Source organism: Pinus tabuliformis, chromosome 8 (assembly GCF_031772625.1).
Source record: "Pinus tabuliformis cultivar Carrire ecotype Pingquan chromosome 8, CPIR1, whole genome shotgun sequence".
In the NCBI taxonomy this organism is placed as follows: Eukaryota; Viridiplantae; Streptophyta; class Pinopsida; order Pinales; family Pinaceae; genus Pinus; species Pinus tabuliformis.
Window position 1 is genome coordinate 413032126 of NC_142294.1, and position 26079 is coordinate 413058204.

At 37.9% G+C, this 26079-nt stretch overlaps 1 protein-coding gene across 1 annotated transcript; it reads right to left on the reverse strand.

Moving 5' to 3' along the window:
• Nucleotides 1–348: 348 nt before the first annotated feature.
• Nucleotides 349–8688, reverse strand: LOC149235818 (protein TOPLESS-RELATED PROTEIN 2-like). The gene is made up of 25 exons (XM_089372193.1): nucleotides 7999–8688; nucleotides 7694–7873; nucleotides 7471–7584; nucleotides 7166–7324; nucleotides 6723–6912; nucleotides 6486–6600; nucleotides 6026–6138; nucleotides 5619–5763; nucleotides 5370–5479; nucleotides 5144–5213; nucleotides 4869–4942; nucleotides 4670–4765; nucleotides 4474–4569; nucleotides 4155–4282; nucleotides 3785–4016; nucleotides 3466–3639; nucleotides 3268–3375; nucleotides 2846–2995; nucleotides 2621–2731; nucleotides 2287–2466; nucleotides 1864–1992; nucleotides 1683–1778; nucleotides 1379–1567; nucleotides 1103–1275; nucleotides 349–997 (listed from the first exon to the last, which is right to left on the reverse strand). Exons 1-25 carry the CDS (start codon nucleotides 8076–8078, stop codon nucleotides 796–798), a joined length of 3414 nt encoding a protein of 1137 aa, XP_089228319.1. The 5' UTR covers nucleotides 8079–8688; the 3' UTR covers nucleotides 349–795.
• Nucleotides 8689–26079: the final 17391 nt, after the last annotated feature.

Here is a 26079-nt window from a genome sequence, read left to right on the forward strand (position 1 = left end):
TGTCCCATACAGACATGTAAGATGGTAATGTATGTAAGATGGTAACAAAGCTTCCAGTTGAACATCCTAAACATAGTCTACCAACGATGACTTATCTGATTGCTTCCCAGCGAAACAATAATGACAGTCTGCCAATGGCATAAATGAAGCCTCCTATATGTATGACCTTCAGGCTTCAGCAATGAAAAATACGAGCAGTATCAACTGAAAGATTCTTGCTTTCAGTAAATATCTGTATCAATATGTTCAAACAATACTCATCAAACAAGAAGTTCGTTGAGTCAATTGCAGAAACTCATGCATAATTAATGTTTTCTCAATTGAATTACTTCAATCTGAGCTCCAATAGCAGTCAACCCAAAAATGCTGATTCAGTTTATAAATATAATATTCCCCGAGTCTGACAAAGCTTCCGCATAAACCAGGTTTGTCTGAATGCACATGAACATATGAAAAACAATCATGTGGTACAAAGAAGGGTTTCAAAAATACACTGAGAAACCCTCGGAAAGAACATTCATGAATTATGCTCCAATTTTTACACGACCTAGAAAAAATATAGTGACCAGGATTGCACCTAGATACTCATTTACATATCATTTACAGTTGCTTAACCTCCATCTACAGTGCTGAACAATATCTGATGAAAATTACAATCTTGATAGAATGCCTCAAAAACTGGAACACAAGTGAGGCATTTCACTGCCAAGACGCGCTACCATTATTCATGGTATTCTTGTAAATAAACAGTCGGTAGACACAAAGTAGTACCATTGTTCTTATGTTCCCATTGAACTACCTTGAGGGTGGTTCCGAACCTTGGTTACTTAATGTTGGATTTGATCCGACAGTTCCATTATCTGGGGGAGGTCCAACACCCCATTTCCCTTCTGACTCTGAAGGCTCAATAACATGAACTCCTCCATCTGTCATTCCAAGAGCAAATTGATTCGGTTCGGATGGATGTGATGCAACGACTAGAGGATAGGCGTTACTGCTGCATAAATAACAAAACAACAAATCAAATCATAATATGCCTTGTCAAAAGCCAAATCTGAAAAATAGATGTATCAACCTTGATAGAATGAAAAAGCCCATTTACCTGTTCATTCCCGATGGTAAATATGCAGAAGGTGCAATGCGACAGTGAGGCCTCAAGCTTTCTGCATCAAACACTCCAACTGCACCATCACAGAAGCTCGCATAAACTAGGACGCTGTCACATGAGTATATGGCACTTGAAATAGGAGCAGATAGGGAATCATGAGGAGACCACTGCAATGCAACCATGTAACAAGGTCATCCAATCAGATACAGAAGGTAAGTGACATTATATAACTGTCTATGTTTGAATTCAAGACTGCTTACAAGTACTTACATAGCGCAAGCGCTCCAACTTGGAAGCATCATATATAGCAAGCTGGCTCTCATGCACAACCAACAAGTGAATTTGATCATTATGAAACTGTACTCTTGTATCCCCGACTGGTGGCGATGATCTTCCTGGCTGTACTGGTACAACTTTTGACTTTCGCTTGTCCCACCCATCTATGCCCCAGAGACATAACTGCCAAAAGACGTGGTTGTGAGTACAGGAACATTTCTACTCAGTAAATTTGTGTAAACTTTAAAGTGAACATCACGGAGTCAAACTATATATAATAATAAAAGAAACCATATACCTGGGCATCAGCTCCAGAAGATACCAACACATTCAAAACATGTGAAAAAGCCAGGCCTGTGATTTTCTTTTGGTGGCCCTTGAGCTTTGTTTTCACCTGTAAAAGGTCATTTTTGGTAAAAGGGCACAATGAAGAAAAATGATAAGAATTTTAAATTCAAAGATACATTCACAGGCAGCACCTCATCAACTCGAACATTGTATATTTGAATTGATGAATCCTCCATGCCAATTGCAATGATGTTATTGTCCTGAGGGTGGAAAGCCAGAAAAGTGGCTGCAGGAGGAGGTGGCATGAAAGTTGTCATGACCTGCAATGAATCACTAATTAGCATGCCATGAAACCAGTGATTCAGATAAACTGGGAGCCTTTGAATTCTTAGCCTATAGTGAGTAACATTAGGCAAGATCCTTCTAGAGTGATCCTGAACTATAGCTAGCTCCTCTAACACCACATAATTTGAAAGTTGAAAAGCACAACAGTTATATTCACAGGTGAGACATTAGAGAATAAACCCCTAAGCAGAACAATGTACCAAAACTGAAATTATATATCATCGGAAACATTAAAATGAGACTGGTCTTTAGGTAGAAGGCTCTCTTACCTTAAATGTCATCATATTGAATAAGGAGACCTTGCCACCGGAAGCAGACATCACATAGGAATCATTCTTAGACAAAGCTATACAAGCAGCGGCTTCTTCTGGATTTGTATCACCAATGTCATTATTCATAACAATCCCACTAGCTGGCTGCCACATCTGTGGTGGAATACTCGCTGTAGACTGTGGAATAAAATACTAACTCTTAGTTACTCGTCAATCATTACTACATAAAATACAGCTGCAAATTATATATCCAAAAGTATAACAAACAAATAAATAAATAAAACAAGCTAAAATAAAAAGAAAGCAAACAACAACTACTGAAGAACCCCACCTTTCCAGATGGATTCCGGTCACTCCGCTGCCATTTCCATAGCTTATGGAGAGCATTGGATGCCAGTGCTAAAACAGCAACACCGGAATTGGTGTATATCAGTCTTACTACCTGCAAGAAATAGCACATTACTTGTTTGGATCAATATCGACAGAATTTGTAGCAGATAAATTGTAATGTATGTCAACCTTTAGTGTTTTCTATAATAGAAGGATGATTGCATACCTTGCTCGCATGCATTGTGTCAGGCAACCTGAGAGACCTACACTGACCCGAATCAGTGATCTCAGTCAATTTCCAGTTCTTGCTCTTGTCTGTAACCTCATCTAGAAGCCTTGGTTTAACATCTGGGGTCCGACTGCTGTCTATACTACTCTGCACACATGTTGTCTCAAGTGTCAGATAATTGTAAGAATCCACTGATCATATCATCCTATTCCTATAAAAAATATGCCAAAATAATGGCTAATAGAGCATTTGAAAGGGAAAAACAAAATCCTATGCTATATGGAAACTTGAAAGCAACAATATCTGTACTCTGGAGTGAAAGTTTAGACACTGATAAGATATATGTGACAAACTAAACTGAATATGGCTGGACAAATATTCTAGACTCTAAAGAAATAATTCTAGGAGAAAGCTCTTACAAAATTGGTCATTGACACTGCAGGTGGAAGTCTCTCTGAACGTTCTATAGCACCGGGAAGGGAACCAGGAGCAGTGACTGCAGGAGGCATGACATTCACAATTGAAGTCTGCATAATAAAAATGATCTAGTTAGAGTTTAAACTTTACCATTAATTAGCAGTGCATGTACATAGTAAATGTTCATGGAAGCAATTTACCTTTGTTGCCATTGTCTCTGGTGGCACCCTCGTTCCCTCAAAGGATCTACTCTCCAGCATGCGAATTAAGCGAAATCCCTCTGCATTGGCTAAGATCTTTATGCCATTGTCATTCGTTGTGACTGCCAACAGGGAACCATCTTTACTGAAACGAAGGCGAGGACTAGCCTGGAGCTTTTTGGAAAATAACACAAGGATTATACATTGAGATGTGATCAAGAAAACTTAAAATAATGTGTTGAAACTCTTTTTTTCTCAAAATCATTATCTCTCAAACTCTAAAAATAAACCATCCTCATCTTCAAAAATAACTTCTTACCGAACTACCCTCAACATCAATTGTTGTCAGGATATTGGTGTTATCCATGTCCCAGAACTTTATTTGAAATTCATCACCAGCTGCCAAGAACCTATTCCTGGTTGTATCAAATTGCACAACACCTAAGGAACGCTTCCTAAAACCAGAATATGTCCGCTTGATTGTTCCCTCACTTTCATTCCACTCAACCAGGTATGAATCACCATCTTTACTTGTTCCACAGGAGAAGAGCCTAATAAAAAATACAAATAATTATATGGTTTAGAAAGAGCATAGGCTTAACAGGGTACATATAGAAAATTGAAGTAAAACTTGGATCCACATTAAGGCACTTTACAAATTAAACACCATTCCAAGTTTAACATTTTACCTTGTTCCATCAGCACTGTAAGCCATTGTAGTGCACCAGAGGCCAGGAGCATTATAGTCCACCCTAGATCCCGCAAGATCATACAACCAGGCTTTGATCTTTCCATCAATAGCTGTAGAAAAAATAAACTGCATACAAACAAAGAGTCATAATCCATCTATCTTTAGTGCAATTAAGTATTTCTCATATGGCAAAAAATTCACAGGAAGCCAAACATCAAACAAAAATAGAATATGCAATGTAACTTCAAAACAACTAGAATTTAATACTATTCAACTGTAATTCACATAAATTTTTCAGGTCTCAAGGAACAAAGTACCTGAATATTTTCTTTCTGGTGAGGACAAACAGAATAGACAGGTGCTTCATGACCTTCAAATGTGTACTGCTTTCGACCAGTTACTGCATCCCACACCTACAAGCACAGACAAGCACAGACAAAAAAAAATCATAGAGAGAGTAAGTAAACAACAACTATTAGAATGAGTCTTGACATATCTGATGAAGCAGATTACCTTGATGTTCTTATCATCCCCACATGTAATTATGCATAGTTGGGAGGTAGGGTGTGAAAAAGCAATATCATTCACACCACCAGTATGTGCGTCAATCTGTATAAATCATATCAATGTTAATAAATTATACTTTCAATACAAACTTAATTTTACAGAGCTACAAGCATGTACAGGTTGGTCTTTAAGTATGTAATCAAACCTCTAGATGTTGTCTCAAATCGCCTGCCACAGTATAAGAATATATGTGAACTATATGCTTGGAAAATGCAACTCCTATGAACGCAAATGCAGGCATGTCAGTATATGAATAGAGGAAATAGCACACCATTGTATTGGTGCACAACCAACCAAAAGGAGACCAGAGACATTTGTAAATGGCATTATTACAAATCACTCACATTGTTATATAAACTTTAAAGAAGGAAATGATGTCAAAACATCTTATTAAAGAATACAGAGTATATATTAAGTTACCAAGGACTGCCCCATCTGGGCTCCAGATACAACGATTCACTGATACAGCTGGATCTTTCACAAGAGCAGCCTATGAAAAAATAAAAAAACATGTATAAGATTTTACCTAACGCCTGTGCTAATGATCAACTCCAGAAAGAACTCTAAAATATTTTCAAGATCAATTCATAGATGTACAATTTTCCCAATTTAAATTACAGAACTAATTTATGAAAAAATCATCTACCTGCATTGGAATCGAACAGGCCGAAATTTCCCAAACCTTAAAGGTCCTATAAGCTAATCTTTCACGAGATGCCACTTCCCAAATTGCAATGTCACCAACGTTTGTTCCAACTGATCGATAAAGCCAGCAATCCAAATTTGAACCACTAGCCAGTGTGAACATACTTATAAAGAGAAACGGTACAGCTTCCAAATTGAATTTAAGAATTTATTTGAATGAAGAACTGCATTGAATGGAATTTGAAATCACCTAGCAAAATTGTTTGCTGCAGAGGATGGAAATCCATACTCATAACATTTGAACCCTGATTGAGAGTTCTTGCCACAGTCTTTGGCAGGTCATCTTGTGAGTACATGTTAAGAGGATGGCCTGGGCCTGGGCCTGGGTAGGTCACCTACAATTAGAAAGTGAGCATTCTTAGTTTGTGGAAAAGCAATCCCTGTAGAATAACTGATATATCCTACTCAAAATCGATCACATACAACAGTCAATGGACCTGGTAGAAAAGCCAAGAAACTTGAAACAAACAAAAAGTACAAGAGAATTTAGCATTAAGTTGTGACTCAATTAAAAGTAATAAACACATGGACTGCAGGCAGACAATTTCAATCCATCATATAATCAAATATCGATCTTAATTAATGCTCTGTATGTACCTCCTCCGACTGACCACCCCGGATGCGCTTCATGAGGTGTTCAGAATCAGCAGATTGATAGTCTACAGCAGGACCATTTGATGGTGGAGTTCTAGGTCGTTTTAGGAAAGCCGCTGATGCCATTCACAGAATGAGAAGTCAAAATATGCTCTGTTAGGAAAATTCGTGTTATAGAAAAAAGAAACATATTTCTGACATATATGAACAGAAAGAGCCTACTAAATCACCCCACTTGAAAGGACAAACTAGTGTATCTTCTTCCACTGTTCCTACTGAATAAGATTCAAGCATGCCATACAATTTTTGCAAGAGATAACATGGTGTTAGCCTACTAAAGAGAATTTTACAAAATACTGTTGCTACTCAATAACATTCAAGAATGCCATACAAATTTTCCAAGAGATAACATGGTATTAGCCTACTAAAGAGCATTTTACAAAATATAGTAAATTAAGCAAACCTGCATTTGGGGGTGGTGCAAGAGATACTGGTCCAGCAGAGTGTGCAGCAGCAGGATTAGGATTTGCCATCCATCCCGAAAGACCGCCGGAAGAAGCACCAGCAGGCTGGAAAGGCTGAAATCATATCAAAAAGACGCAGCGAACACATTATTAATGATTTGTGGAAACAAAAAAAAATCAATTAAACTAATGTATTTGTTGAAATCATGGCTGCATGACCGTCAAAACAAATTTACCAGTTGATTCACACTGTGGGTGGCAATAGGAGGAAACACTGTTCCTTTTGGAAGTGTACCCACAAGTGGGTTAGTTGAAGGCGTTGGTGCTCGGGCCCCATTTGGTGGTGTGCATGTATGATCGACAAACAGGGTCTTAATATCAGGATTAGGTCGGGGATTTTTACAAAGCTGGTGCTGCCAATTGAGGCTGGATACAAAAAGGCCAATGGCACACTTTGTTATGTTAGTACTTTTATCGAATCCCCTGTTCCCAAAAATAAACAGTAGGCATAACAAAAACAGAGAATTCTCATTGTCTGATTAGTAATTCATTATTTGAATTTTCTGAAGTATGTAGTTAAGGAGTGCTAAAAACATTCATCTTGACCAGTTCAAAACCAAAAGGAACAGAGATCAGCCAGAGGCCTCCATGAACTGCTGAACATAAAAAAGCACCCTACCTTTGATTTATCAGTGTTCGGAGCCTTGAGGCTTTGAAGGCCGGGAATGTGAGTTTGTCACGGAACAGAGGATTAGCTTCTAACAATTTCTTTAGCTCTATAAGCATAATGGTCCTGGCCGACTTTGCATCCCCATACTTAGACAGCTGCTCATTTTCCCTACAAAATACCAAATCGAAGTCACTCCAACTGTACCCAATCCAACTCACTCCAGATACAGGACTTCCGAAAGCCGATGCATGATTTCAAGGCTTCTTTCCCACTCGAACAGCCAAAACCGCCAAAATATAAATAAGAGAACGTACCTGAAGTTGTCCAGGGTAAGAAGCTGCGTGATTTCTTTGAACAGCTCTTCGTTGAATGAAGAAAAGACTTTGAGATCCTTCACCAATATCTCTACAGCTCTAGCCCGATCTTGCCTGTGAATACCCAAATGATAATTTTTTATTTTCAACATACCAATACTTCAATCTCACTCATCTCTGCATTCTGGCGAGAAAGCACCTTAAGAAAGAAGGATATGCTTACTTGTCTAAAGCTTCCAAATATTTTTGTTTTCTGATCTCGAAGAATATTTTCATGGAATAACGGTTGTCGTCCACCTTTGTGAAACCGGACAGGTATCTCTCCACCTCTTCCCATTCTCCCGCCTGTACTTGATCTTCAAAATATTTCATGTTGAAGAAAAACCCCGATTCCTGCTCCAACCTGTTATTATTATACCATGCCATGCACAACAATATCATTAGCTTCTCATTTGCAGAATACCCGCTCAACAAAAAGAAAACACCAAAAGAGGATTTGAGAAATGTATGTTAAAAAAACCAACTTACTTGTGCACCGTCTCTTTGAACTTTTCCTCATCCAGAAACTGTAAGATGAGAAAAACGAGCTCTCTGCTTAAGGATGTCATGGCGCCCCCCTCCCTCCTCCGCGCACTCTCTCTGCCCTTGCTGCTCGTTCCAGGCGAAGATGAGATCTGTATACCCAAAACCCTAATTTTCCCCCTCCTGCCCTTAAAGTCAATCTTGCAGGTGAAAACTAAAAATCAGCAGAGTGTTGCATGTGTTGGGATAGCGAAGGAAAAGACAAGAGTTTGTGTTTGTGTTTGTCCTCCTCCTGCGCCTTCAAATGGGAGAATCTGGAAATGAGAATAGAAATGCAGTCTGACCAAGAGTCTCCTCCTATGGACTGCTGGAAGAATCTGCAATGGAACGCTTATTTCACCCTTTTATCTGTCTCTCTATAAACACTGAACTCTGATGCATGCGCGCTTCCCGAGGCAGAGGACCTCAATATCGTATTAAAAAAAACGGCCCAAATGTAGATGATGCCACTGCCAGCACACCCATCACTATTCTGCCCTGCTCTGCACTTCTCATACAAACCTACAACTGCAGCAACGACAGACCTACATCTCCTCCTCTTCTACCTCTTGCATTTCTAGGTAATTACCCTCCAATGTTCTCTCTTCTTGAAACACGAGCATAACACCTCCCAATAAATAGAATAACAACATATGTCCCCTCCCCTTAACAAAACAAAACAAATCAAATGGGTTTTCTTGTGCACAGTGCATTGATTCGTCTATTACACCCAACTCTCACATAACCCAACCCATCGCCATCATTATATGATAATGATCATGATTTGCATCCATCAGTTGATCGATGGATTCTTCTCATCGTTCAATTAACCGATTAATTAATTATTAAACATTAATTCTTAATTAATTATAATAATCAACATCATCTACCATGTTTCAGCATACATCCATAGATCCATAGTAATAATTCATGGAATTCATCCAACAACCCAACAAAACAATGATGTGGTTCTCGTTGATTCTCTCTCTGTTTTACCGTATACGTAAAACTATGACTCCTTACTTGGATGATCCGATATGATCTGGATTCTGATCCACCAATCAATCCTCCATCACTTTCGTGTGTAGAGCGGAATAGCTGTAGCTGTCCAGTCACCCGCAGTACTCGATAAGTCCATGCCTTTACTGATAAGTCGATCTGCTTATCAACTGTCCTCTGTGTCACCTCCGAGATGATAACACCAGTTCTCCCTTCCCCATTGGGAATATATATAATCCTTTTTCCCTGGGCATCATTAACAACAACGAAACCGTGAAGGCGACGGAATAACCTCCTCTGCCGGTTCAGAACAGTTGCCGCCCGGGGGATATCCGGTTGCCGGAATGTTCCAAGGCACAGCACTGAATATTTTAAAGAATAATAATAGTCTCCCACACAACGGTGGGACATGAGAAAAGACATGGGCTTTGTAATATATATACAGTTTTCCAGTATTAGTTGGGAAAGAAAGTGAAGGCATGAGATTTATTTTCTTTTTCAGCGGGTCTCTGTTGAAGTCTACTACTCCCACTTCCCACGTTTCCTTCCATTGCGGACCACAGACCATCAGCATCATTCCATCCCATGGATGTCGATGCGTGCTACAGATGAGACATGTGTACACTACAGTTGGATCCTGGCGATGCTTGCGGACCAGTAATTCAGATTCGTTTAAATGTCCTTTCCATGTTTCTTTCCATCTCATAAAAACGAATATTAACATCACGTCGTTATTATTATTATTATTTTACAAAACGTATTTCGCACTTTAACAATTGCCCCCTTCACATTTATAATGAAACCCTAAATTAGCATTTAGTACGTTTATGATTTAAAAGAAAAATTAAAGTTACATATTAATATTAATGCCTAACAGTAACCAGTTACACGACATGTCCTCGGATCAAGAATATTAACTGTTTCACCGCTCTGCACGGCTGAAACATTCCAATACACTTCTTCATGCACTTCTTTCTCATCTGTTTCTCATTATCAAAAATTTTAACTGTGCCTTCATTACTATAATAAAAAATATAGAAACCTACGAAAATTTCAGGGAAAAAGCATGCTATTGTGCTAATTTAATTAATAACAAATGCAGGTTAAGTTAATGGAACTATAATCACTGCACAGTTAAAAAAAATGTTTACAACAAAGAATATGTTAAATAAAAAAATTCAAAAAGTCCACCGTTACACGTTTCTATTTAAAGAAATTTAAAGGAAAGAATCTGCTAGGAGAAAAAACAAAAAAACAAAATATATATATAAATAAATATACATGTAAGTGTGATAGACAGATATTTGGAGCAAAGAACTTGCCCCAAAAAATAAATAATAGTAACTTAATTTATAAGTAAGTGTGATTCAAAGATATGCAGCACGGAATTTGTTACCAACTTAAAAAATTAATAAATTTATGAAAAAAATGTATAAATCTGTAAATCTATAATAAGTTAATGTATAAATAAGTGTGATTCAAAGATATCCAGCACAGAATTCGTTACAAACATAAAAATTAATAAATTTACGAAAACATGTAATAAATCTGTAAATCTGGTAATAACAAAAGGTAAATTATTAATGGATCGTACAAAGACATTTGGAACACGCATATGAAAAAATGATAATTAAAAACAAAAAAAATCTCAGCATAATACGCTGTAATTCTTATACAAAAATGTTTGCATAGAGAATTTCCAAGGGAAAAGGAAATTTTGATTTATAAGATTAGAAATTAGAGAAAAACAAGGAATTTATATATAATAGGAAAATATTTTCATTTTAATATTAAAAAAATTATTTATTTAAGATTAATTTTATTTATAATAATGCGCAGTAAGCATCATATTTCAACCCGACTAAATATATATTATTGATTTTTATTTAAATAAAAAAAAATATAGAGTATAGAGACTTTTTAAAACAAAATATTGGAAATTAAATAATTTTAAATATGACTGCGTAAAATAAGACCGTCATGTAACCATGAAATGTCAATGCAATACAGAAGAAGTTGCGACACAGAGATCCTCCAAATATTATTGTCGTTTATCAGAAAGATCGCTGAAATTAATGACAAGGACACGGTACATGTAGTGGAGTGAGTCCTGACTGGCGTCGGTTCAATCAGACAATGGACGCGGGAACATGAACAGGAACAAGAACAGGATGCCTCCATGTGACCATGTGACCTCACGCTGCCTGCTTTAAACGCAATTCCCTTCTTTCCGGCCACGGCGGCCAGTGTGTCAATTCACCGGCCGGCGCCGGCCACTGCCGTTCCCGATCTTCTCGAATTCCCCGGTAAAATTCCGACATTTCGCGCGTGCGTGAAGCTTGTTTGGCCATCTCCACTCTCGAAGACGCACCGCGTCCGGCCATTCATGCCGTCCTTTTCCCGATGCCGCCGGGGCATTGAACGAGGTAGAAACCCTAGAATCCAGAACGTACATTTCCCGGTGGCGAAATCGATAATGTAAAGTCGAAAATGCTGCCACTCGTCCGACAAACCGAGGACCGGCAGTCTTAAAATCAGAGCAAGATCTCAACTCAAAGTGAATTTTATAATAATCGAAAAAGTTTCCGCTGACTGCAGAATTTAATTATTTATTCCATTCTTTTCTATTTATAATCATCTCCATCTGCAAGATAAGATTATGGAAAAGCTGACACACTTGTCGTTTGGTTGATTGAGCACCCCGTCCGTCTCTTGAAAACCACCGCCGGCCTGCTTTGAATAAAGATTTGTGTCATTCTGCTTATAATCACGGCGACCATTCAATTTTAGTTTGAGTTTCGGTTTCAATGGAACCTCCACTCATCTACGCATCAATTGGTCAACTCGCACCAAATTCAAAACACAGCAAGGGTTGAATGTTTGTTTGCGTTATTCTACCGCTTACATACAGATAGTGAAAGGACACATGTGACAGAATATTACGCGTGTTTTTTCCCTTTTCTAACAATAAATAAATACCGAAATTTACGATCTTGCAAAATACATGCATCTACATTTATTTCTTTTAAAAATTCAAACCGTGCCCGCATTTTTCTATTCCCCATTTTCCGTCATAATAAGAACCAAACCGTTGCTTTTATATCAGAAATTTCGTATTATTATGATTTTCATGATTTTAGCTTTGTTGGGGTTGCTTTCTATAATTAATTAATTAATAAATGAAGGAATAGAGGTCAAAGTCCAAAAGCATACTTACGAGTTAAAAAGAAATTTAATGGCAATGAAACACATAATAATTCGTGCTTCAGCTTTTTATCAAAATTTTTAATAATTAATAAATCTGCTAAAAATCTTTCCATTCTATAAAACTGTGGATACCTTTAGACATTATTTAGTCAAACTTGCACTACAAGATTTCACCATTATAATATAATGTATTATTGGCCTTTATTATTTTGAAATGAACATGTGTTCATAACCAAATTAATGACCCGTGGTTTTCCCAGGTACTTTCGAAAACCGGAAAATAGCACACTAACTTTTGCTGGATTATATATTTGGAAAATAGCACAATAACTTTTGCTGGATTCAAGTACATAAGGGAATTGATAGAAAATCCAAAATAGTGGGTCAATTTCATATGTGGATATAGACAATAATAGTATAAATGAATAATCATTAAACAAAATATTCTTTATACAAATAAGGGTTTTATTGGTGGAGATGAGAACTACCACATAGGGGATTCTTAAAATACGCAATAGGCATACCCTATCGATTTAGTAGCGTGAGTGTCATCATATCTACGCCTAACTTTGACCTACCCCACTATTCTTGTGCTCCACTGTGCCCATACAAACCTCTAATATGGAAGGCACATGCTTAACAATATAGGTTATAATGGAATCAACTCTCGTGTCAATTATTTCTATTATTTTTCTATGCAAGTCTTTTATGGTTTCAAAAAATTTAACATCTCCGTGGTAAATGTTAATGGGGTGGCCATAAATAGTAATAGTAATGTTAATGGGGTGGTCATAAATAGTAATGGTGAAAATAACGATGTCGAGTTGTTTTTAGTGCGATTTTTTGGAAGTTTTTTTGGTGGGTTTTTCAGTCTAATTTTTCTAAAATCAGGAGTAATTTATTGAAATCACAAGTTTGATGAGTAACCCTTGCAAAATTGAATTTCCCAAGATAACACAAATTAAAATTTCACTACAATTTTTTCCCACACCAGAAAGTCCAAAAAGTCGCATTAATGACAACTCCTAAAGAAATTAACATTGCCGTGGTAAAGGTTATTGGGGTGGCAATAAATGTTAATGAGTGAAAATAAGGAGATTAATATTGTTGTGTGGTAAATGTTAATGAAGTAACAATAAATGTTAAGGGGTGGAAATAAGGAGATCTATAGGTGATGAATATATCTATATACTACAAATAACAATTTTATCAAATTTGAAAATGTAATTATATTTAAAGGAGTGAAGTACGAAAGAGATTTAAAACTAAAGTTAGATTAAAAACATTAATGTCAGTTTCATTGACATTGAAATGTTAAATTTGATAATAATGTATAATATCAACTAAATTAGTGAATCTATTGAATATATTTGTATTATTGAACATTAAATCAATGAGAAGTTAAAACTAAAATTAAATTTAAAAAATTAATGACAATTTCATTCATATTGAAATGTTAGATTTAATAATAAAAAATAATATCAACTAAATTAAAAAATAAGAAGCAATATAAATACACTTAATTTACTTTTTTATATTGCAATTTTATTTTAATTAATAAAATTATAAATAGATTTTTCCAAATATATATATACAATATGCATATTACATTAAAACAAATTTTAATAATAACCGTTCATATTAATAAGTATGATATTTCACAGTTTTATTTTTATATTTAGTTGATAAAACTTTATATTTTTAAATTTTAAATAAAAAAATATAAACATGTTAAAGAAACATGCCATATAATTATATTTAGCATAATGATATAAATAGAATGAAAATAATAATATTATATAAAGAGATTTCTTTCTCTCACACACGCATATATATATATATATATACACACATTAAAATAATAATGTCATTTGTAACTATGAAATATTAGAATTTTATTTTAGTTAATAAAAAAATATTTTTTCCTATATAAAGTCTATGTTATATCACATTAAAATAATTAATAGATAATAATGATGGCTCATGAATAAAATAAAAATGATAAAACATCTTATGTGTAGTTATATGTGTCGTATGTGTTGTGAGAGTTTTAATTGAATTAATAAAAATAAGAACATTTTTATATAGACAAATGTGAAATTTATATTAATCTAAATAATATTATAAAAACTAGTATAGATTCATTTTAAGCCTAGATTTATCAATTGTAAATAGAGATCAAATATCTAAAGGTCCAAACTTTTCCATAAGTTTCACAGTCAAAAGGAGGGTTTGCACCTTAAGAGATTTGATACCTATAAAGTTAAGATGATATGTTGATTTTTAAAATAATTGTCTAACCGGGTTTTAATGATAATAAACTATAGAAAGATTAAATATAAAATGGTTAACTTCATTTTATTCCAATACCTCAAATTTATCTCAATAAATTTTAAACAACATTCTTATTCTTCTTCTTCTTCTTCTTTTTTCTAAATTCATCTAAATAAACACAATTATTTAAATGGTATCATAATACATAATATACTCCATGTAAATATTAATATTTTATTATTTAAATGGTAACTATAAAACATCATATACTCCATGTAAATATTTTATTTTATTAATATATATTAGATCTATCTTAACTCTGGATCTGTCAGGTACCAAGAGGGCTCAAATATCCCAATGTACAAACCTCTTTTTTTAGTGCAAACTTGAGGAAAGGTTTGCACCTCAAGCAATTTGATCCCTACGGAGCCCAAAAACCGCCAACAATGAATTGACTCTATGACCTCAATTGTACCTTAACTACCATAACAATATTTATAAGTATTAGTTTGTTATAATTTTTAAATTTTACTTTTATTTAAATAATTGACTACTCCAAATTTATTTATTTTTTAATTTTAATTTGACCAAGTTAAAATGTTTACATAACATTATAACATCTCTCACATCCTTGGTTGGATTTAGTGTCTTGGTGCAATAATTTAATATTCACGAGGTGTAGGTCAATTGGTTTGAGTGGGGATTAGTCCTCATTAGGTTTCAAGTTCAATCCTCATGGCGAGAGGTTGAGGATGGAAGGCACTTTCGGTGAAAAGTATCTCAGGGGGCATCTAGGCTAGATCAAAATAAATAGGTTGATCTCATCCTAGGCTCAACCTACACACACACACACACTGTAATGCCCCCTCTCACATTTACCCGCTTTTACAAGCTCTCTTGGGTAAACATGAGTTGAGTATCATTATGACATGACTTGACCTCCAAGTTCTAGTTATGGAAGTAGGGCCTCCAAACTAGAAGTAAACTAAAATCCCACAAATACTACGGATCACCCAAGAGCCTACCAACTGCCCCAGGTGATCAATCCCTAAGCTCGAACTCTTTTCCACTGACTTAACACCCAAACCACACCCTTGACACATTATGTATGCAATTATGAGGCTCCAACTGCACCCATAAGCCTGCTTGCCAGCAGGTGTGACCAAAAACCCCTTGTTCTATGTATGTGGTCGCAAGATCTATGCCACTTTTGCAGGAAAACATCTATACCATTGCCCAGAACTGCTTGTAATTTTTCAGAAATATAAATAAGGTGATGAAAAGGCTAATCATTCAAAACTTGAAGAAGATCTTGAACAATACATGCCTACTACAAGATAGACATTTCGTCAAACAAATGATAAACATATAAGTTACAGGTCATGAATACATACAAATTTGAACTTAACCTGAGAATCACCAAGAAAGCTCAATGCGCCCTCTAGCTAGATGTAACAACATGTGTTATCCCATGCATCCATCAACTATACAATGACTTATCAAATCATGAAAGAGATCCAAATCTAGAGCACATCATATAACCAGGTATATAACCAACATATAACCAGAATAGTAACCATGACAAATCAGCCATAAAATCCACATAATAACAAGTACATGTGCTCATTAATGACATTAGAAGAATAACTCATATTAACTTATGCAAAAGCTAACTAAGTGAGGGACTTCCACGTACCACCTGACCATAGATTGGGTTGAGCCAAATATTTCTTTCATCCACTCACCCCGTGACATATTCCAAGCATAAATGTGGGATCTCATGGGATAAACCAAGGCATAATCAAACATGGAATCCATAGGTTAAACCACCTCCACCCTCAAGCTATTGTGATCTCACATAAACCGTTCCCGAGATCACAAAACCAAAACAAGCTTGGATGCCTCATAATTCCTTCACCATACCTTGAGGAATTTTCCTGTCTCCATCCACATGTTGAGGGCTTTCGGAAGAAAACCATCTCCACCCTAACCGTTGGGATTTCTTGAGACCACCTCACTTGGTTCCAAAACCATTCAACAATCCAAAGATCAAGCAAGAATGAATCCCATCACACCATGGCTATCCAGGAAATGGCAAGGCAAGCTTGAAACAACTATCAAACCAGGAAAAACCCATTCCAATGACAACAAATAAACTAAATAAACAAATGCATGTGCCATGGATTCACATCGCAACAAGGAAATCACACATGCAACCTGTTACCTACAAGATCTTCCTACTAAAGCTATTGATCCAACCTTTTCCTTGCTTTCATTTGCTTGTCCTTTGCTTGTCCTTTGCTTGTCCTTTTCCTTCCTTTGATTGTTTTCTTACCTTTCTCCAAATCCAAGTGAATGTTAAAGTGCTCCAAGAATGCTCTAAGTGTGATAAAGTGTATGAGAGTGTAAGGAGAGAACCAAGACTGAACTGACAAAAGCTGTGAATTGTTTTTTTGATGCCTTGTTATCATTGATGCCCCATTTTTTCTTCATCTTCCTTCATTTTCCTCTAATTTCCCTTGCATGCAAATTTGTCTCTTCACCTTCCTTTTCCCCTATTTTCTTTTATTTTCATAATTAAACGTCAATTATTACTTCTTTGCATTTGTCAATTTCCATATCCATTAATAAACCACAAGTGATGCCCACTAAAGTTTCTCAACATTCAACTTGGAATATGTGTCACGTAACCTTGGTCTTATTTTTCCTTTATTACATGAAACTTTAACCCGGGTTATTACAAACACCTCCCTGTCACACGGAATAAGTCGATCTTGCGGATAAGATAGACCTTCCTAGAATCTAAAGAAGACCTAATGACAAGCAAACCAACCAGACACTATCTTTCTCTAAATATGCTTTAATAAACAATGGCAAACAAGTGTTTTTAGGGCCTACCTTAGGTCCAACGCAAGCTTGTGGATGCCCTCGCTCCTTCGATCCAAATGAGCTCCTTTGTCGCGAATCTGCAAACACAAACAAGGCAAACAAATTAAATAGCACCTGAAAAGCCAATATCATAAAACATATTTAACATGAAAGTCAAGGAGTCCATGAAACAAATAACATAAGATACTTGTTGAGAAAAATGAGTTTGATTGTATTAATTCAAAAGAAGAAGAACTTTACAACCTTTGCCTTAACGTTGTATAAGCTCCTCCTAGGGTCCAGCAAGAAGTCTCCTCTAATTTGACAAGTTTCACTCACTCCCCAATGAAGCCAAAATGTATGTGATCTCTCCTCTTAAGCTCAACTAGGAAGTCTTGATTTCACCAGCATTTACCCTCAAAAATATTCAGCTTCTAACGTCCCTAGCAACCAGCCCAATGCCTGTATTTATAGTGCAATGGAGGGAGGTTACTAGGTCCTCCTTCAAAGGGATAAATCCCTCCTTCAAAGGGATAGCTCCTCTCATCAAGGGATTAGCTCCTTCTCTTTTGGGATGCATGAACCACCTCAGAGCGAACAATCCACGTCAAAATTCCTTCTAGAAACCTCTAGAATTAACCCAAAGTGAGTTTTTTAAGATAAAACTTGCGCCTTTTGACTTTCACAGGGGTCCGCACCTACACCGTTAGGGACAGAGCGGGCAGGTCCGCAGTTTTTGTACACAGAAGGTGCGGGACCGCAGGTGACAATGAGAGAAAGTGTGGAACCAGAGTTACATTGATTTTTAATGTCTTTCTCCCATTTCCAAAGCTTGAATTGAAGAGCTGAGGTCTGAGACTTGCTTAGGAGGACAGTACAAGTGATGATGGACCCATACTGACTGCAAATAATCATGGTGACGATATTTTTTTGTAACAGATTGCCCCCTAAAGTGCGAAGTCTGTAGTAGATGAGGATTTCATTGATCATTTAGGAAGAGTGAAGTACTTTATCATTTCGAGGATCATCTTGTGGAGAGCCCAGTTGGAACCTGTAAAAACATTCAATGCAAGATATATATATGAGATCATATCATCGCTGAGGTAGGCATTCCCATACTCAGATCAAAACTGACTAGAAAAACTAACTACTGCTCTGATATAGGAATGATCTTGTAAAAAATCACAAGTATAGACTCAAGTGGACACAGTATGGACGCAGCCATCTGTTTATGAATAGTCCATTATATAATGAATACAAAATTCCTCGCATCCTGGATTGTGGAAACCAGATCCAGGGTCTTCATTTCTACTTCCCGAGACAATACGATTCTATCCATGCGAATGAATGTGTTGATGTCGAACATGGTAGAAACCACTTGATTACCAGTCAATGATGTAAACTGTTAACAAGTGTGAGAGAAACCACCAGTGATGTCAATGGATCTCAAAATACCCAGTACAATCCATGAGATGCGAATAAATGTGTTGATGTCGAACATGTCACGGAATCCTTTGATCGAAAGTCAATGATGTAAACTGTCGTCAAAGGCGAGAAATCTGCCATTGAGGCATGCAGATCTCAAGGTACTGACGATTTCTAGATCATCTTTCTAGATAATGAGCTGATGTCGATAGAAAGCGATCCGTCGCAGGCAAGCCCACAACACGAAATCATAGATCAAGTTGAAGAAATTTAGTTGCAAGGACTGACTCAGGGATGGTCAAGATGGATGACAGATATTTTGCAGATGAATGGCTTATTGGCAGTGGCCTCTTGAACACATAACGACACGACAGATGGTTTGGTGACAATTGACCCAAAGTTAATACCCGGAAACCGGCTGAAGACTTTCAATGTGGTTTGATCAACTATTAGGCAAAGTATTTCCCAACCCAGGTGAACAAAAGTGTCGTGTTCAAGAGTGGTTACAAAGTATGACAAACATATTCATTTTTCTCTCTTTTCCCCCACCATTTCTGGCAAGTACCTCTTTATTTTTGACAATCTTGAGGAGGATAACATTTGCTTGATTATAAGCTCATCCTTCGCATGAGTCCAACTTAGTTTAAATTCGAACCCTAAGAAGGAGTGGTTCGTTCCTGTTTGTAATTGAACAGGTCCTTTACTGTGAAATTTTAACGAGTCCAGTATAGGAGAAACTCGGTGTTTTTCAATTTTAGAGAGTCTGAAAAAACTTAAGAAGACTCCAGGGTTGACCTTTTTCGTAAATTTGTGTCTCCCAAGCCCGAAAAAGTATAAAATAATACTTGAGAGAACCGCTTGATCTTTTACGACCAAGGAGTACTTTTCGTCATTAGTGCCCTTGACCCGAAAAAGTAAAAAAGCGATCAACGACACGTCGTTTTATAACCAATATCGAATTTGAAACGACAAAAATCTGGCGATCTTTTCATGTTTTTACGGTCGGAAAAGAGCTGTAAGTGGACCGTCTTTTAATTCCATTTTAACGAGTTTAAAAGAAGAACTCGGCAATCTTTTCATGTTTCAGGAGTCAGAAAAGAGCTTAAAGGTGACTCTAAATGTTTTTCATCGAAAATGATAGATTTCGCCTGAATAATCCTTTATTCTGCACAAAAACACAAACATTACTCATACGTGTTTGAATGGATAAAAATGTCACAAAAATACCTTTCCAAAGTGAAACATAAACAAATTTGCAATTTATTTACTCAAAAAACTTATAAAAAGGGCCTTTGTCAATTCATTTTTACCGTTTGAGTTTGGGTGAGAAAATAGTGCTTTTGCTCAGAAAACTTCTCGTGAAGATTGTGGAAAATCCAACCGTCGGAATCGAACGCCGTCTTCTCCAGGTAATCCACATCATCCTACTCTTCATTTTTAACCGTTTCATTTTTTGTTTTAGTCATTTATTTTCATTTTTGGGAGGGTTTTTAGGCATAAAACCCGCGCGCGGGGGCCCGCAGGTTTACCACTGCTGGCCTGCGGACCCCGACTTTTTCTCCATTGGGAAAAAGCTCGAGGTCCGCACCTTCCATGTAGACAAAGTGCGGTCCCACACACTGTGTCTAACTCAGAGGGTGCGGTCCCCGTCGCAAGGGTTTTCAACCCAAAAATTCTCAAAAATGGACCAATCAAAATAATTTCTAGCAATTTAATTTATCCTTATACTTGATGCAGAGAGTACATCATGCTAGATTGGCGTGAACGAGAGCATGAGGACGTGGATACCGCCGCATGGAATCATCAGCCTTCACTTGATGCTTTGAGGGTGTGCGGCTTGTACAAATTCTGGGCCATTCCTGGCATGAGGGCTCAGGTGGATTTCTTGCAGTGGATGGTTGACAGATGGAGCGTACAGGACCAGTGCTTCTTCATTGGCGGCCACCAGCTCGAAATCGAGCTGGCGGACATATATTTCTTGACTGGTTTGCCTAAGAGAGGCGAAGACTTGACTCTGTTTGGGGCTAGGGCAGGTGGCCAGTCTGTCGATAGCCTCAGGCTAGAGTACTGCAACAGCCAGGCTAGAGACAAAGGGATAAACATAAAGACCATATCTCGTTCTGAGCTCATGGTGATTGCGTTTACAGTCACCAGACTTTGCGGAGCTGCCGCATTACATATTGCCACCAGCTCCCAGATGCGTATGGCAGTTGATTGCTTCCGAGGCACCATCTTCAACTAGTGCGATGCTGTGTTGGCCAATGTGAAAGGCCAACTGACCAGGGCCAAGAACGGACGACTAAAGACCTTTGGTTATGGGGCTTTGGTTCTGAGTTTTGGCCTGGAGAGGGTTCCTATGCTGATCCCGCAGCACCTTACTGTTGGAGTTGGGCTTCCTTGAGAGCCCAAATTGATGCGATGGGTCGCAGTTATGGCCCGTCACCCGGACGAGAGGACAGAGGTTGCTCGATTCAAACCTGAGTATTTCCAATGGCTGGAAAACCAGGTCTTTTCTATTCAGGACTTCCCTTACGCTGGGATAGATTTTCGTGGTGACCCATACATGGTTCTTCCACCAGGAGAACAGTGGGATGAGTCAGGTAAAATCCTTTTCAACATTTTTCCTATTTTAATTTTTTTTTGTTATTTTTCCATCATCTCAAAATTGATAGTAAAAAATTTCAAATGCAGATGTGGGTCCACAGCGACCAGCCGCTCTTCGGCCTTACGAGAGGAAGCAACCAGTTGCACCCGCGCCAACCCCACAGGACGAATCAGCAGAGGTTTTGGCCGAGTTCGAGGGTCATCTCGAGCGCTTGACAGGAGATATTCCGGAGACCACTATCGATGACATTCCTTGTCGACTTCAGCGCTATGTGATTGGGGTCCCGGGACCTTTTAGGAGGTTCCTTTGCAAGGTGGCCCGTGCAGTGGTTTCTTATAGAGATCATCACCAGTGATAGGATGATCGCCTATTGTGGGCACATGTGACATTTTTTTTTGTACTTATCATTTTTGCCGATCATAAGGTGTTTTTCAACTTATGATCGAGGACGATGTATTTTTTGACACACTCCTATATATATCTATATATATATATATATATATCACTATTACCGGCTTATCTCGTAAATCATGTTATGGAATGGTTTTAAATTTACATGTATGATTATTGCAAATGTCTATCTAACATTCGAGAGGCAATTGCATCTGCTAATGTATTTAAAGATCTTGGAATATGCTGATATTCAATATAATCAAATTCACGTTCCAAGAGACGCACTCTCAAAAATAATCTTAATAACACTGGATTTCTAATGGCATACACTCTATTAAGCTGTAATACAACGAGTTCAGAATCTAACCTCACTATCAAACTCCGAATCCCAAATGAAATAGATTCAGATAATAACTCAATCACTGCACTATACTCGGCAATGTTGTTCGTTGTTTGACCGAGGCTTACCCCATGCATAGATACTAACTCGTCAAAGGGCGAATAGATAACCCAAGCTGCGGAAGAGATGTTCCATGTATTACGACAAGCACCATCAGCAAAACCAATGTATGTTTGGAGAGGCATCGACATCTGCAATATCAAGAGTAAAACCAAGATAAGCAAGAATAATGACGAAAAAACACTCTCTAATCTAAGCACATTGTTTAAACTAAAACACACCAGCTAGAAAGAAAAACTATCCTAACTAAAAATCTCCATACCCATCCGTTAAGCATAATACCTCTTCAAGTAAAGACCATTTCTGGGTTTACCCAAAGAGTCCCCGTCAAAGTCTACCAATTCATAGGCCCCTTTGGCTAGCTTTCGCTTGAAAACATAGGGACCATGCCACATAGGAACGAATTTTCCAGCGCCTAATTTATCATTAGCTTGATCGTAAACTAAGACTAGATCTCCTTCCGAAAAATTTCGAGGGGTCACATTTCGATCATACTAAGCTTTCATGCGTTTTGCGTGAGTCTCGATCGCCAATGCAACATCACGTCGATTCTCATCTAATTGAGCCAAGTATAACAAACGCTTTTCCTCTTCGGAAGTGGCTGGAAGTAACTCGATGGCCATTTGTAGTGACGGGATTTCGCATTCAATGGGTAACAGCTTCCAAACCATAGACTAGTTGTAAAGGAGTGAACCCTGTTGATGTTTTTACTGAAGTTCGGTATGCCCAAAGCGCTGAAAATAGCATGTTGTGCCAATTCGACCGATGAATCCCAATGATTCGTCGGATCATGATAACTAAAACTTTGTTGATGGATTCAACCAGACCATTCGCTTGTGGATAATAAGGGGTTGAACTATCGTGACGTAAACCAAGCTGGCCTGTAAGTTCGGTCATCATAACGTTTCGAAAATGGCGCCCATGATCAGTGATTATCGCTTGCGGGACACCAAACCTAGCAATTATATGATTGAATACGAAAATTGCAGTTGTCTTGTCGTCTGCCTCAAATGTAGGCATCGCCTCGGCCCACTTAGTAAAATAATCTACCGCAAGGATGATATACGCATGCCCCCCGGCCGAGTGAGGGTTACATGTAATAAAATCGATACCCCATTTGGCAAAAGAACCAACGGCAATTATAGGGTGGAGAGGAGCAGGTGGAGCGCACATCTTTCGATCAAAATTTTGGCAGTTGTGGCATTTTCGGACCGCCGTAATACAATCTTTAAATAAAGATGGCCAGAAGTAGCCAGCGCGCAATATCTTTTGGGCTGTGGCAAACCCAGACATATGACCGCCACACGCTCCAGAGTGACAGTCATTTAGAACCCTTTCAGCTTCCTCGTGATTTAAGCAACGTCGAAAAACAGAGTCCGCCCCACGGCGATAAAGAGTATCTCCAATAATCCTGAATTGTTGGGACTGGAATCGAATTTTTCGACGTTTTGACCGTGAAATTTCTGGCCGAAAGGATTGGGTCTGGAGATAAACAATGATATCCCCATACCACGGATCTAAAGTGCTGATTAGAAACAAGGATTTGTCCGCAATGGGCTCCTCCGCCACAGTTTCCGTGTCAGCACGCGGGAAGTCACACATTAACTCCGCAAAAACTAAAGATTTCTTAGACTTGGATTTTTCGAATTCCAAGTCGAACTCCTGCAGGATAACAATCCATTTAGAGTACTTGCCCCCTAGCAATTGCTTGGTCAAAATGTAGATCATAGGGTTGCAATCCAAAATTACTGTAGTTTTACGTAGTAAAATGTAGTGACGAAAACGTTGGACAGCTTGAACGGCTACCAATGCCAATTTCTCCACATGTGAGTATTTTAGCTCAGTTGGATTTAAAGTTCGACTAAGGTAATATATCACATGTTCAGTCCCGAATTCATCTTCCTGAACTAAGACCATTCCAATGGTGGAATGAGAGGCAGCGAGATACAAGAAGTAATCCTGGTTGTAGTTGGGAGGATGCAACAACGGTGCATGGGTCAACGCGTGTTTGAGTGCATCAAAAGATTTCTGAGCTATCTCATCCCAATAGAATGGAGTATTCTGTTTCAACAACCGGGTAAAACCCTTTGTAACCTCGGCGTAGTTAGGAATGAATCGTCGTAAAAAGTTTGCTTTCCCTTGCAAACTTTGGAGTTGGCGAAGACTCGAAGGAGGAGGCAATTTGATGATAGCTTCAACCTTCGAGGGATCAACGCGAATGCCGGCTTTCGAAACTACAAACCCCAGCAATCGACCCATTTCTATACAGAAGACACATTTGTGTGGGTTCAACCGAATCCAATAATGCCTACACCTCATAAAGATTGCTCGTAAATGGACGAGGTGATCAGCTCGATGTAATGAATGAGCAGGCAAGTCATCGAGATAGGGTTGCACAATGTGCTTGATGTCATGAAACGCATAAGACATCGCCCTTTGAAAAGTTGCTCCGGCATTCTTAAGCCCAAAAGGTAACTTGCAATAAGCAAATGTCTGCCATGGACAAATGAAAGCCGTTTTTGGTTGATCGGCAGGTAGAATATTGATTTGATTGTATCCGGAAAAACCATCCATGAAGGAGAATATTTCTCTACCGGCACAATCATCAATGATTTGATCAATATAGGGTGTTGGGTAATTGTCCTTTGGACAGGCTCGATTAATGTCCCTATAGTCGATGCATATTCTTATTGTTCCCTGTTTTTTGTCAACCGGAACAATATTCGATACCCAATCCGTTAATGGGATTGGATAAATGAAACCTGCTTTCAATAGTTTCTCAACTTCTGCTTTAATTGCAGCAGCTTTTCGTGGGTGAATCTGACGCAAACGTTGCCGGACGGGTTTAGCGTCCGGGTAAGTTTTGATCTCATGAACAACAATTGCGGGATCAATTCCTGGCATTTCCTCATAGGACCAGGCAAACACGTCGTGGAATTCTTGAAATAGGGCCTTATATAGTTGAATTTCGTCATTTGTACACGAGGCACCTATATGAATGTTCTCAACAATTCCGGGCTTAACCGAAATGTCAATAGGAATAGTTCGAGAGATGTTTCCCAAATTTAACTCTGAATCGGGATGTTTCATTGGATTCTGAGGTTCCTTGACATATTCAGTCGTAAAAATTGATGAGAAATCATTTTCAAAACGATCATTCTCGGATAAAAACGAATATCTGTGATGGAGATCTTCCCATGGTAAATCATCTACACATAGGATTTCACGAATTTGCTCATCAGAGTGAACAAGTTCAGAAAACGTGATTAAATCCGAGCTTGATGTGAAAAGTGACTCCTCACGGACCACATTCATGAAGTCATTTTCGGTTGAAGATGGGTCGGCAAACGACTGCACGGCTTCATAGGCAATTTCATATGGACTCAAAGGCATGGTGTTACCAAATGAGTCTATCTCAGATTCAGAGGGAATGATCCAAGGATCATCATAAACAATGGTGTCTGATGTAATCATATGAATAGTTGCAAATGAAGACGATGCGTTGATTGGAGGAAAAGGAAAAGTTCCTAGTAAACCGACATCTTTAACTAGTCCTACTCCAACATCCTTATATGGGATAGTCGTTTTACCGACATGCTGAATACTCTCAGAAGAGGCTGGGTCGAATGAAAAATAAGCCAGCTGGTCTATTGTTACGATCTTTCCATTATGTGGAAACTTTATTACTCGAAAGACCGATGAAACGACCGCTGTCATAGCGTAAGACCAACTTCGACCCAAGAGAAGGTTGTAATCTAGAGGGGCATCAACCACCTCCACATCTATACTAACGGTTTTTCTTTCAACCCCTATAGGC

What these genes read in the sequence shown, in the direction of transcription:
- LOC149235818 (XM_089372193.1), bottom strand. Translation starts at nt 8,078, where the DNA reads ATGACATCCTTAAGCAGAGAGCTCGTTTTTCTCATCTTACAGTTTCTG. An exon ending in CTTACCCTGGACAACTTCAG is followed by an intron (nt 7,325 to 7,470) that starts GTACGTTCTCTT and finishes GGTATTTTGTAG; the next exon opens with GGAAAATGAGCAGCTGTCTA. An exon ending in CGAACACTGATAAATCAAAG is followed by an intron (nt 6,913 to 7,165) that starts GTAGGGTGCTTT and finishes TTTTGTATCCAG; the next exon opens with CCTCAATTGGCAGCACCAGC.